The sequence below is a fragment of the Schistocerca americana genome, chromosome 1, assembly GCF_021461395.2.
Source record: "Schistocerca americana isolate TAMUIC-IGC-003095 chromosome 1, iqSchAmer2.1, whole genome shotgun sequence".
Taxonomy (NCBI): domain Eukaryota; kingdom Metazoa; phylum Arthropoda; class Insecta; order Orthoptera; family Acrididae; genus Schistocerca; species Schistocerca americana.
In genome coordinates this window covers 289,387,141-289,400,249 of record NC_060119.1, presented here as the reverse complement: position 1 = coordinate 289,400,249, position 13,109 = coordinate 289,387,141, and the positions used below count along the sequence as shown (strand labels likewise).

Here is a 13,109-nt window from a genome sequence, read left to right as displayed (position 1 = left end):
ATTTTCCAATCTGTAGGTACAGATCTATCGGTGAGCGAGCGGTTGTATATGATTGCTAAGTAGGGAGCTATTGTATCGGCGTAATCTGAAAGGAACCTAATCGGTATAAAATCTGGACCTGAAGACTTGCCCGTATCAAGCGATTTGAGTTGAAGGTATCTACTTCTAAGAAACTCATGCTATCAGCTGTTCGTGTTTCAAATTCTGGAATATTCCATTCGTCTTCCCTGGTGAAGGCCCGCAGCTTGATTACAAGTCTTTGCATCACCACCTGTAGTTCTCACAACAAACTAGTGTGACACACATGCCTCTTTTGTCCCTTCCTTTCCAAGAACAATCAAGGATTCCAGTGACATTGGTTACACAGTTGTGCTGTGTGTTAAGCTCCCACTCGTCTCTTCAATGATGTTAGATTTGTCGCTATTGTCATTCCTAAAGACAGTCTCCTAATTGTACATACTTACAATTACTCATCAGTACAGCTTTATGAGTGTTTCCGAGCAGGGGAATGCTTTCTCTGTTTGATGACAGCTAGAACTTTGTGGAAGACCACAGCTTATGTACTTATTGATAAAACAGTGAAAGATGAAAATAACTGAGCCATTTTAAGAGCACTACATGTACCATTACATTGTGTCTTGTATCGTGTTAATTTTGTTCTTTGCAAATAAACTGCCAGAATAGTTCAAATACTGTAAGGTAGCCCAGTAGGACGCGCATATTTCATGTTGGCTCAAGCTCACCCATATAGCTAACGCCTGAAAAGTTCTGTAGCTAGATTTCAACAAGACCTTAGAAGGGATCATCTTATTCAATTTCAGACAGATTGACAGTTTGTTGCAGTTCCAGAGACGTAAGAGGGGCGTTCAACAGTTAATTCAACACACTTTTCTTGACCCATTTCGGCTGAAAAAATGCGGAATTTGTTCCCCGACATCGTGGAATATTCCCTCTTCAGCCCCTATAGTTTCATGAAGTTCCGATAGTTGGCAGCTATATAAATAGCTTTCAAAATGGTGTCTGAATGGAGGTGCGTTGGAAGCAGAGTGCTGTCACTAAGTCTCTTTTGGAGAAAATCCAGAGCGTCGCATGCAATCATAGCTGCTTCCGGAATGTCTATGGAGACCTGGCAGTGAACAAAACCACGGTAAGTCGTTCGGCGAGAAGGCTTTCATAGAGTGTCGGCCAGCCGCATACAGCTGTGACTGCTGCAATGTTGGAACGTGCGGGTACTCTGATTGGAGATGACCGAAGAGTCACAAAACCCTGGCGAATGGTCTTTTGGGACTCTAAGGGGTTATTCTGTTTGATCTCCTCTCTCATGGTGCAATCACAACTCTGAAGTGTATTGTGCCACCGTCAGGAGATTGAAGAAAGGCCTTCATGTTGTTCGTCGCCACAGACATGCAAACAAATTTCTCCTTCTCCATGACGACGCAAGACCTCACAAAAGTATGTTCATAAAACTTCATTCGACTGTTCTTCCTCATCCATCCTACAGTCCGCATCTTGATAATGGATGCGAGACTAAAGAAAAATCAAGACTGGATCATAGAATTTGTCGACCTGGGTAAAGCGTTCGACAATGTAAAATGGTACAAGATGTTAGACATGCTGAGAAAAATAGAGGTAAACTATAGAGGAAGATGGGTAGTATACAATATACGAGGTGCATTCAAGTTCTAAGGCCTCCGAATTTTTTTCTAATTAACTACTCACCCGAAATCGATGAAACTGGCGTTACTTTTCGACGTAATCGCCCTGCAGACGTACACATTTTTCATAACGCTGACGCCATGATTCCATGGCAGCGGCGAAGGCTTCTTTAGGAGTCTGTTTTGACCAGTGGAAAATCGCTGAGGCAATAGCAGCACGGCTGGTGAATGTGCGGCCACGAATAGTGTCTTTCATTGTTGGAAAAAGCCAACAGTCACTAGCAGCCGGGTCAGGTGAGTAGGGAGCATGAGGAATCACTTCAAAGTTGTTATCACGAAGAAACTGTTGCGTAACGTTAGCTCGATGTGCGGGTGCGTTGTCTTGGTGAAACAGCACACGCGCACCCCTTCCCGGACGTTTTTGTTGCAGCGCAGGAAGGAATTTGTTCTTCAAAACATTTTCGTAGGATGCACCTGTTACCATAGTGCGCTTTGGAACGCAATGGATGAGGATTACGCCCTCGCTGTCCCAGAACATGGACACCATCATTTTTTCAGCACTGGCGGTTACCCGAAATTTTTTTGGTGGCAGTGAATCTGTGTGCTTCCATTGAGCTGACTGGCGCTTTGTTTCTAGATTGAAAAATGGCATCCACGTCTCATCCATTGTCACAACCGACGAAAAGAAAGTCCCATTCATGCTGTCGTTGCGCGTCAACGTTGCTTGGCAACATGCCACACGGGTAGCCATGTGGTCGTCCGTCAGCATTCATGGCACCCACCTGGATGACACTTTTCGCATTTTCAGGTCGTCATGCAGGATTGTGTGCACAGAACCCACAGAAATGCCAACTCTGGAGGCGATCTGTTCAACAGTCATTCGGCGATCCCCCAAAACAATTCTCTCCACTTTCTCGATCATGTCGTCAGACTGGCTTGTGCGAGCCCGGGTTGTTTCCGTTTGTCACACGATGTTCTGCCTTCATTAAACTGTTGCACCCACGAACGCACTTTCGACACATCCATAACTCCATCACCACATGTCTCCTTCAACTGCCGATGAATTTCAAATGGTTTCACACCACGCAAATTCAGAAAACGAATGATTGCACGCTGTTCAAGTAAGGAAAACGTCGCCATTTTAAGTATTTAAAACAGTTCTCGTTCTCGCCGCTGGCGGTAAAATTCCATCTGCCGTATGGTGCTGCCATCTCTGGGACGTATTGAGAATGAACGCGGCCTCATTTTAAAACAATGCGTATGTTTCTATCTCATTTCAGTCTGGAGAAAAAAAATCGGAGGCCTTAGAACTTGAATGCACCTCGTATATAAGAATGAAGAGCTAACAATAAGATTGGAAGACCAAGAACGAAACAAGGGCTGGGTTAAACTTTTCCCCCTGCATCGAAGAAGGAATGACAGAAATTTAAAAGAAAAGGTCCAAGGGAGGGATTAAAATTCAGTATGAAAGGATGTCAATGGTAAGATCCGCATGGACATTGCTATTCTCAGTGAAAGTGAAGAAGAATTACAAGATGTGTTGAATGGAATGAACAGTTTAGTGAGTACAGAATATGCATTGACAGTAAATCGAAGAAAGACGAAAGTAATAAGCAGTAGGAGAAATGACAACAGAAATGACAGAAACGAATAGTTTAATGAGTACAGAATACGCATTGACAGTAAATCGAAGAAAGACGAAAGTAATAAGCAGTAGGAGAAATGACAACAGCAAGAAACTTAACATCAAAATTGGTGACCACGAAGTAGGCGATGACAAGGAATTCTGCTACTTAGGCTGCAAAATGACCCTTGACGAACAGAGCATGGAGTACATAAAAAACAAACTATTACTGCCAAAAAGAGCATTTCTAATCAAGAAAAGTGTGCTCCTTACAAACAAAGGCCTTAATTTGAGGAAGAAATTTCAGAGACTTTACGTTTGGAGTACAGCATTCTATGGTATTGAAACATGGACCGTGGAAAAACGGAAAAGAAGAGAATCGAAGCATTTGAGATTTGGTGCTTCAGAATACTGTTGAAAATTAGGTGGACTGATGAGGCAAGAAATGAGGAGGTTCTCCAGTGGAGCGATGGAGATGGGAATACATGGAAAACACTGACAAAAAGAAGGGACAGGATGGTAGGACATCTAGAGAGTTAAAACTGTAGAGGAAAACAGAGCCTGAAATACATCCAGTAAGTATTTGAGGATTTCAGGACGCAGTTTGCAATCACTACTCTCAGATGAAAAAAATACAAAGATCCTGACATTATGAGCCAAATATCCATATGCACCCCCTCTAGCCTGGATTCATAGACTGATTTGGTTGGGAAGGGTTCCGTATAGCTATTGTATCCTGTTCTGAGCTAAACTGGCCCACACCTGTTGTCGCTGGTCCTTCATACCCTGTATACTGGCACTGTGACAGAAATGACGTCAGACTTGGTACCCCACATCTTGTATTGGAGACAGACATAGAGAGTTTGCTGGCCATAGGAGTACGTCAAAATCGCGCAGACTATCCATAGAGGCATATGTGTGGAGGAGCATTGTCATGTTGAAGCATTTCTTCACAATAGTGTCATGTGAGGGGTAATGCTTGAAGACACAGGATGTCCATCACATACCGTTGTACCGCCAGAGTTCCCTCAGTCGCTACCAACCATAACCTGAAGTCATTCCCTATGGCCCCCTTACCATGGCGGCAGGAGTTAACACCATTGTGTCTCTCCAAAATACTGGAACACCGGTACATCTCCCTAGGTCTTTAAAACACTCACTGGTGATGATCATGGATAGCGCAAACCCGTGATTCGTCGCTTAACACAATGCGACACCATTCTCTCGACAGTCCATGCTTCCCATTCATCGCACCATTCCAATTACAACCGTTTGTGTTGTGGTGTTAGTGGCAACCTGCACATGAGATGATAATTGTCTAGCCCACCTGCAATCAAATGTCCAACCAAACATTCGGGATGGCACAGAATGTTGCACTGGCTCCATTATTTGTTCTCTGAAGGCAGGGGCAGATGTGAAGAGGTTACGATGTGATTGGTGTACAATACGGCGATCCTCTCCTGTGGTAATCAGACAACGGTATTTGTGCCCTCACGTTGCCAAGCAGTCCAACATGAGGCAGCTGAATGCCCCACAAATTTGGATTTTCCAGTCAAGTGGAGGATCACAGTAAGACCCCTTTCGAACTCTGCCAGATGCTGTACACATTCTCTCTCTCCGTGACCTTCACAGTGATCAGTCAACATCCGAAGCTCTTCATGCCCCTTATATACCCTACAAGACCCAATAAAAACAGTTAACACGAGAAACCAATGTCCTCCAATGGCTATTCTACTGGCTATAGAAAATTGCAAGTCTAATCACTTACATACGCACTGACAATGAGTCCATGTATGAAGTTATACTGATATCCAACTACACCTTCTCGATGCTTCCCTTTTTTTGTCAGTCAGTATACGTATTATGCCAGCTGAAGAAAGATAAAAGTCTGTAACACAGACAACAAAAATATATATATAAAGTGGGAGGGTGGTGGATTTCTTAAAGTAAAGCCATAGCCAAGAAGCTCAACACCCAGTAAAGTAGATAAATTAACTGAATCACTGCTACTTCCACAACATTATCTATTTAAACCAGCAGTTAGAGCAATGTGTTACCTGTATGTCTGTCCATCAGTGGTAGCCTTTGTTGAAGCCGAGTGGTGGGTGTCCACAGCGACCAAGAGGACGAGGAGTACGGTGACATGAGAGCTACACTGCGGCTGGTGAGCGCTGCTGCCAACCTGCACCGCGATCCTGTGCAGCTGCTGCTGGTGCCCATCACCATCTTCACTGGGCTCACGCAGGCCTTCTTCAACGCGGACTTCACAGAGGTTAGTCCCCCACATGGAAGAGGCTATGTTACCAATGCCTCTTAAATGCAAGGCACCTTCCTCAATGTGAACTTGCCAGGGGTTAGTCCCCCACACACAAGAGGCTGCATTACCGAGGCCACTTACGTGCAATGCACCTTCATCAGCAGAGACTTCCCAGACGTTAGTCCCTTACATAGAAGAGGCCACATAAGTGCAAGGCAACTTGTTCAGAGAGGAATTCACAGAGTTTAGTTCCCCCAGACAGAAGAAGCTATGTTACTGAAGCCACTGAAGTGCAAGGCACCTTCCTCAATATGGACTTCACAGAGTTCTCTACAGAGAAAAGACTACGTTACCAAGGACACTGAAATGCAAGGCACCTGTCTGTGTGCCAAATGAGATTAATTTTTCTCATTATGCTGTGTGATGGAACTCTCAGGCAGATTTACACTGTGCTGGACGAGAATATTGTATTTTTCGGGAAATGATCTCATCATATGTCCACACAATATTAGCCATCTACTTTTAATTATTATATCAAATAAATGTAGTTACGAAATTAATTGTTGACTTTTCTGCAGGTATGTCTTTGCAGTCCTGCATGAGACTACAACTGAGCTTTAAGCATAACTCTGTGATGCTGTTAAGATCTGAACTGGGTGACCTGCACAGTGAAACGTCCGCCGGCCGCTGTGGCCGAGCGGTTCTAGGAGCTTCAGTCCGGAACCGCCCTGCTGCTACGGTCGCAGGTTCGAATCCTGCCTCGGGCGTGGATGTGTGTGATGTCCTTAGGTTAGTTAAGTTTAAATAGTTCTAAGTCTAGGGGACTGATGACCTCAGATGTTACGTCCCATAGTACTTAGAGCCATTTGAACCGTTTTGAAAAGGTTACGCGCCATAAGATGATGTTAAATATTAAGACAAAGTCACACAGTGGGTATTATTGTATATCTGAACTTGAACAAGTATGGGCCAGTTGAGCATGAAATATGGCTATCATAGCTCAAACAGATATAACGAAAAAGGGTTTCATCAAACTGTCGAATGAAACTGCACGTCACAATGAAGTCCTGTTTGTTGCTAAAACTCATGGACTCCTAACATTGAAAAGATAGTGCAAGGAATTACTAAGTGCACAATAGTTAAAATGGATCTTTGAACATATACGATAATACCTCGAAACAGCGGGCTGGAATTGGAAAGGAAATGCTAATAGTGTCATACAATTTGCCAGGTCCACCTAAACTGCCATTGGTTGCTGAATTAGTTAATATGCCAAGGAAAAGACCCAGAAAATTAAATGTGATCATCAGAACTCTTGCCTGAGCACATTTTGAGTTCACTAGCTGAGTATGTGATGCACTGATTTAGAAAAGCAGAAACAACTAGCTTCGAGTCCATATCAACACAAGAATGATAATTTGGCACATGATTACCGTCGTTCTAAAACTCAGATGCAGAGAATGACTGCAGTGGTAGCTTAAAGTTGTAAGTTTGGCCCCGGATCTGTGATCGGCTCTGAGACAGTCTCAAAAGACCATCAGCCACAATGTTGTCTTCCGGAAGCACGCACGCAGACCAAATGTTGCCTCTCTGGAGCTCTAAGACGAAGTGTTGATATCATCTTCTTCTAAAAATTTTGTTGGCACTGCCAGCGCCGAAATCTGAGTACCCAATCACACTGGAGCTTTCTAGTTCCGTCCGATGAAAATTCATAAAAATTCTGGCAGTCACTCTCCTCTTAGAGAATCCGCTGTGATTACCATAAATACACATTTCACTCTTAGAGCGAGGGCAGAGACAGCAGTTCTCTCCCAATAAGAGTTTGCCACTAGCGCGTTTTCATTCCTACTACGAAAATAATTTTCATTAGTCTATCCTGGCCTTCCTTAGAAAACTTACGCATCAATTACTGCTGATCTCTTTTGAGTCCGGCGGATTTCTCTCACTCTATGTGTCTCATGTTTTCCCATACCCTCGCATATCCGTATATTTTTTGGAAAGTTTTCGTTTCACTGCAGTTCACAGTTCCAGTTTACATCTCGCCGAGTGTGGTGTACTCCGACCTGTTGTCGCTGACACCAGGCCGCCGTGGCCATCCCAAAGAATGGCCATCGTCCAGTGTTTTCCTGCCAGCGGCTTTGCCTTTTTGCGAGAGAACACTTTTACAACTAGTTTGCGGTTCAACTCCTTCGGTCCTCAGGTCCTCATAGTCAGCCTGCGAACTCATCCCATATATAAATGTCACGTATCTTTTACCACAAAAAAATGGTTCACATGGCTCTGAGCACTATGGGATGTAACTTCTGAGGTCATCAGTCCCCTATAACTTAGAACTATTTAAACCTAGCTAACCTAAGGACATCACACACATCCATGCCGGAGGCAGGATTCGAACCTGCGACCGTAGCGGTCGCGCGGTTCCAGACTGTAGCGCCTAGAACCGCTCGGCCACTTTTACCACCGCATAGACATGAAATGGAGAAGTACTAATTATATTCACAATCACTGGTTCGGCCCTCACGTTCTTAAAGTCAGCCAGTGGACTCAGCTCACAGAAAAATTACACATACCATATAGAAACGAAATGAAGAATTACTAATTATTTCACAATCATTGGTGTTTGCTTCAGTTACTTGCATACTTTCATTCTTCACTTGTCTTTGAATTAATTCGGTAGTCTAATTTGAATAGCGCGTTATTAATCAGGTTACGGAGGAGGCTATTCACCTTGAAAGAGACGAGGAGAAGAACTGCGTTCGGACTGTACACTGAAAAGAAAGTTTCAGGGCACATACAGGGAAATTTAAGCTCCCTGCATATGTAAAATCCTTTATTGAATGTGTCTGTCGGAGAATATTAACCGCACTACAAGCAGTTTCTGCAACGACAGTTTATCACTACACCGTATCTACTAGAGTGACCTCAAGGTCACACCCGCTTCCTGTAGTCCGCTGGTGCTAAGTGCTGTGGTTCGCCTTCCCCATTGCTGTGTTGTCACATATACACTGTGAACAGCGCACCAGCTGATCGTTCAACGTTTCCGTGCGCTATCGAGTGTCCACGTGTGGTTTCAGTCTTCAGTAGAACGGTGCATTGACGTGCGCTCGGTAGTGAGCGAAATGCAAGAGAAAGGGCCTACGTGTAGTGCTACTCTGTTCTGAGCGTGTAGAGGGCGAAATGACATTCTAAAACAATCTAAAATTGTCGTTTCGAATGCACTGAAGTTTCTTATGGCCTACAGTGAAGAAGCCAGGGATAATATAAATTTTGCACAAATTCATAAAGAGACAGCAAAACCGTATGATTTTTCCGAGTCGACTGCAGGCATTATTAGCAGAGCAGTAACATCAACAGAATGACCGGTTGAACATGAGTTTCGATTCTCCATGAAAGGCGTATAAACGAGAACGGAAATCTACGAATTTTGCGATTCGAACAAAGGGTTTGTGTGTACAACAGTAATAGGTTATTGCGAAAGAGGAGACTGTCCAACGGCTAAAAATGATACAGGGCACTCATCGTGAAAAAATTAATCATTATGGCTCAGAGACTTCCGTTCATCGTCTTCTACGCTCTCTTACTTTTTGATTCAGAAAGTGTAATGATGGTCGAAAATTTTAAATATTATTTGAGCGGCTTCGACGGAAATATTGGCCTGTAAGTCCCTACACTTATTTTTATATAGGGGTGCCGTCACGGTCAGTAGGAACTGCAAACAAAAATTTTTATTGAGGTAGGGAATATTATCTGTCGTATTAAGACATGCAAAATGTTCAAATGTGTGTGAATTCCTAGGGGAGCAAACTGCTGAGGTCATCGGTCCCTAGACTTGCACACTACTTAAACTAACTTATGCTAAGATAAACACACACACCCATGCCCGAGGGAGGACTCGAACCTCCGGTGGGAAGGGTCTCACGTTACGTGAAGTGGCAGGTCAAACCGCGCGGCTATTCCGCGTGGCTAACACATGCATCTATAAACTTTTAGAATGTTCAGATATAATTTTCAACCCAAAATGTCAGTGAATTTGTTTCTCCCAAGGATTGAGGTAAAAATCCTCTTCCTTCAAAATTTTCTGTACATTTGGTTGTTTCCTTAGCAACTGACAAGAATTTTTTTTGGTAAATGCTCCATCACGTTACAGACTAAAAATAGAGATGACTAATAATTTTTCGGAATTTTTACTAACATTCGAAACTCTCGCTAACTCGCAACGCTATGAGACGGTGAGGTGACTTTGAGGTGCTTAGTTTCATGACGACTACAGTAGCAAATGATCGTGTTGCATTCGGGATAAGCTAATTATCAAGGAATTTCTCTGTTAATTTGCTTTTTGAACTTTGCTGTCATCTGTTCAGAGCTAGAGTTATAGGAAATCAAGCATAACAAATATGTTTCCTGAATACGAAATTTGACGCCCTTTGACAAAGGGTCGTCCACACCCACAGACGTACTTGGTCTGCTGCCTTTTTGATCTGTGCTTAAGGAGAGGTTAGAGATGGCTTCCACAATAATGGCTATTTTCTCATGTGGCTCCACTTTCCACTTACCAGAAATAGAGAACACGATTATCTGGCAAAGAACAGCTTCTTGAATGTCAGTCGCTTTCATACCATCCAGGCTACCTGTCTTGCCGTTGGATATGTCGTCGTCTGGTCCACAACTACCAGTATCTCATCATAATCGAATGTTGATTTGGATAGTACCAATGACGAATGGAGGAAACTGAATACTGTATATGGGAGAAGCTGCACATTGCCATGGGATAATGGCTGAGCGATCGTATTAGGTGATTCTCACTTTTCAGCATGTAGCCAGAGGCGTGCAACAGGAAGCTGCGCATGACGACTGATTCTTTTTTTTAATATATTGTAGCCCATTCAACAATTCGAGGAGAACTGGAGGAACTCTTTGTTTTCAAACTTTGTGGTACTGGTTGTCGTATCAGCATACACATATTGCTTGCCTGGGAGTCTCTAGATTCATTATATTATTTGCCGATGCAGCGCTGCGCTGCAGTGTGATCAGGGACACATTCAAGCAAAACAGCCACTTTGTGCCATTCCGTCACTTCTTCATGTCTACCTACTTTACTGCACAGATTCGATAGAATCTACTGGCACATCTCACCACCTGCATGGCATGAAACATCAGGTGCAGGGTCACATGACAACATGGTATCAGTTATATCACATCTACAACGCTCCAAAGCAACCTGTGTGCTACTTCCAGGGAGTGGCTTACATTTTGCTTCGTTAAGGTGTAGATGTTGATCAGGAGCAGGGTGGATGGTACTTTGGTACATTCCGTTTATAAGAATCCAACTCAGACTGAATTGTATTTTCGGGGTGATAGATGTCACCATGCAGCTAAGCAAGGAGGGATGCTTCGCATCTTGATTCATAGGGCCCATGTCGCCTCAAATCCTGCAAGTTTGTTAACTGAGTTAGCCGGCCTGGAAGTCACCTTTTCTCAGAATAGTTACAGTACTAGTAGTAGTAGTAGTAGTAGTAGTAGTAGTAGCTTTATTCATCCGTAGATCTCTTTTTACAAGGATATAGGACATGTCAAAGTATTTACAAATTTAGATCAATTTAAAATAAGCTGATTCGTATACGCATATATTTACAGACTTCTAGTTAGAGATTTACTCCTGGTATACAATACTTTTTTTAGAAATAACTTATTAAATAATGTAATGCCACATTGTTCACTCATATCTCACTATCAGTCACTGCACACACTACACACATATTGTTTCATAATACTTCACTCACTACACACACACACACACACACACACACACACACACTGGTGATCTCTGAGCCATTTTCTGTACCGCAACTTCCCATTTGCTATCCTGGATAGCTGAGTCAGCATCCCTCCGTAATGAGTGAGATGTTGTGCTCAGAAAGAGGATGAGGTTTTAGTATTGTGCTATGCATAGCTTGGGGCTAAGTATTGCTAGATAGGAAAAAAAAGAAGGAAAAAAAAGTAAAGTGAAGTGTTATGTGGAATGTTGGATATTTTATAATCATTATTATTATCATTTATTTGTATAACATTTTTTATCAAACCCCTACTCTGCTTTAGCTAAGCAATCCTTCAATGTATAAAATGTATTGCATAACAGGTACTTTTTAGCTGCCTTTTTAAATAAGTGTATCTTTGCAAGTTTTTTAATCTCTTTTGGTAATTTATTGTACAGTTTTATTCCTTGGTAGAAAATGCTGTTTTGAGTTTTATGTTTATTTTCTCTTGGTAAATTTGAGTCTATCTCTTGTTGCATGATCTTAGACAGAACTGTTTGTGCAGTAATTACCAATGTTATTTTCGATGTGTACAACTGACTGGCAAATGTATTCACATGCAGCAGTTAAAATCCCAAGTGTTCTGAACAGCTCTTTACAATGAGCTCGACTAGTATTTTTGGTTATTATTCTTATGGCTCTTTTCTGGGGTTTGAAAATTGTGTTCATATTTTGTGCATTTGGTCCCCAAAAAAAAATTTTGTGTACATATGAATAATATGTAACTAAAAGACACTGCATGTTACACACTGATGATAGGATTCTAACGCCATAATATTCTGATGACATTCTGTTTGCAAGTACCTTTGTGTGTTCACACCACTTCAGCTGAGAATCAATATTCATTCCAAGAAATTTTGCATAGAGTAAAATAGAGATGAGCCACACGTTGAACTGTCGACCAAATGTGTATCGGGTGTCGCCTCCTGGTACCAACTTGAACTAAGGTGTGGCCCGCATAGCTCAATCAGGAAATTCACGACAATGTGGAGTGAGGTCTACTAAGTCATATTTAGCAGAAAATGAGAGTTAGAAAGTCTCCTAGAACGCTTAGCACATTTGATTCTGGAATTGAGAGGAGAACTTGTGTTCGTGGGAACTGAACAAGGATGCAGACACTTAATATTTCTTTTATTTTCCTAATAGCTCTATCTTAATTGGAGATCTGTCGTACAGATGCTACATATAATCGCAAACGAGTACACACTATTGCTCTACATCGGGCTTCCCGGCAAATCCCAGTTTCTCTGTTATACCTCGCTCTATTATAGGTGAGAACTCTGCTCGCAACTCTTTGCAACAATACACAGGCAAATACCTTAAACACATTTGGAGACAAGGGCACCATGGCACATTTTCCTCTTTATATTCCAGCCAACAGAAAATGTCAATTATTACTCATTGCGATTAACGCAGGTCAGATACCTTATTCACACGAGGAGATAAATGTGAGACAGCTCATCCTGCTATTTATATTCTGACAAAAGATAATATGTTTACTACTCGTTGCTACTAGAGACGTCTGTAGCGCTTGTGCTTCCCTAAGAGACAGAAAACTCAACGTAATGACTGTTACTGGATACTTATCGCAAACTCAGTTGTTCTCCTTCGAATATTTTCTCGGCATCTTATTGCAGTGTCACTCAATAATGAGTCTGAGGCTCGGCTGTAACACTACTTGCGGCGAATCACTGCGACGGCTTTCTGGTGATGACTGCTTCCAAGTCAGGGTACCAACTGACTGCGCTGTATCCGCTAGC

The 13,109-nt window shown here is 42.5% G+C and overlaps 1 protein-coding gene across 1 annotated transcript in view; it reads left to right on the top strand.

Moving 5' to 3' along the window:
* The window catches only part of LOC124622097 (UNC93-like protein), a 79,967-nt gene that overhangs the window by 50,374 nt on the left and 16,484 nt on the right, over positions 1-13,109 (top strand). The window contains exon 4 of the mRNA XM_047147696.1: positions 5,395-5,551. Coding sequence (XP_047003652.1) covers positions 5,395-5,551 — 157 coding nt within the window. The remainder of the gene's footprint in view (positions 1-5,394; positions 5,552-13,109) is intronic.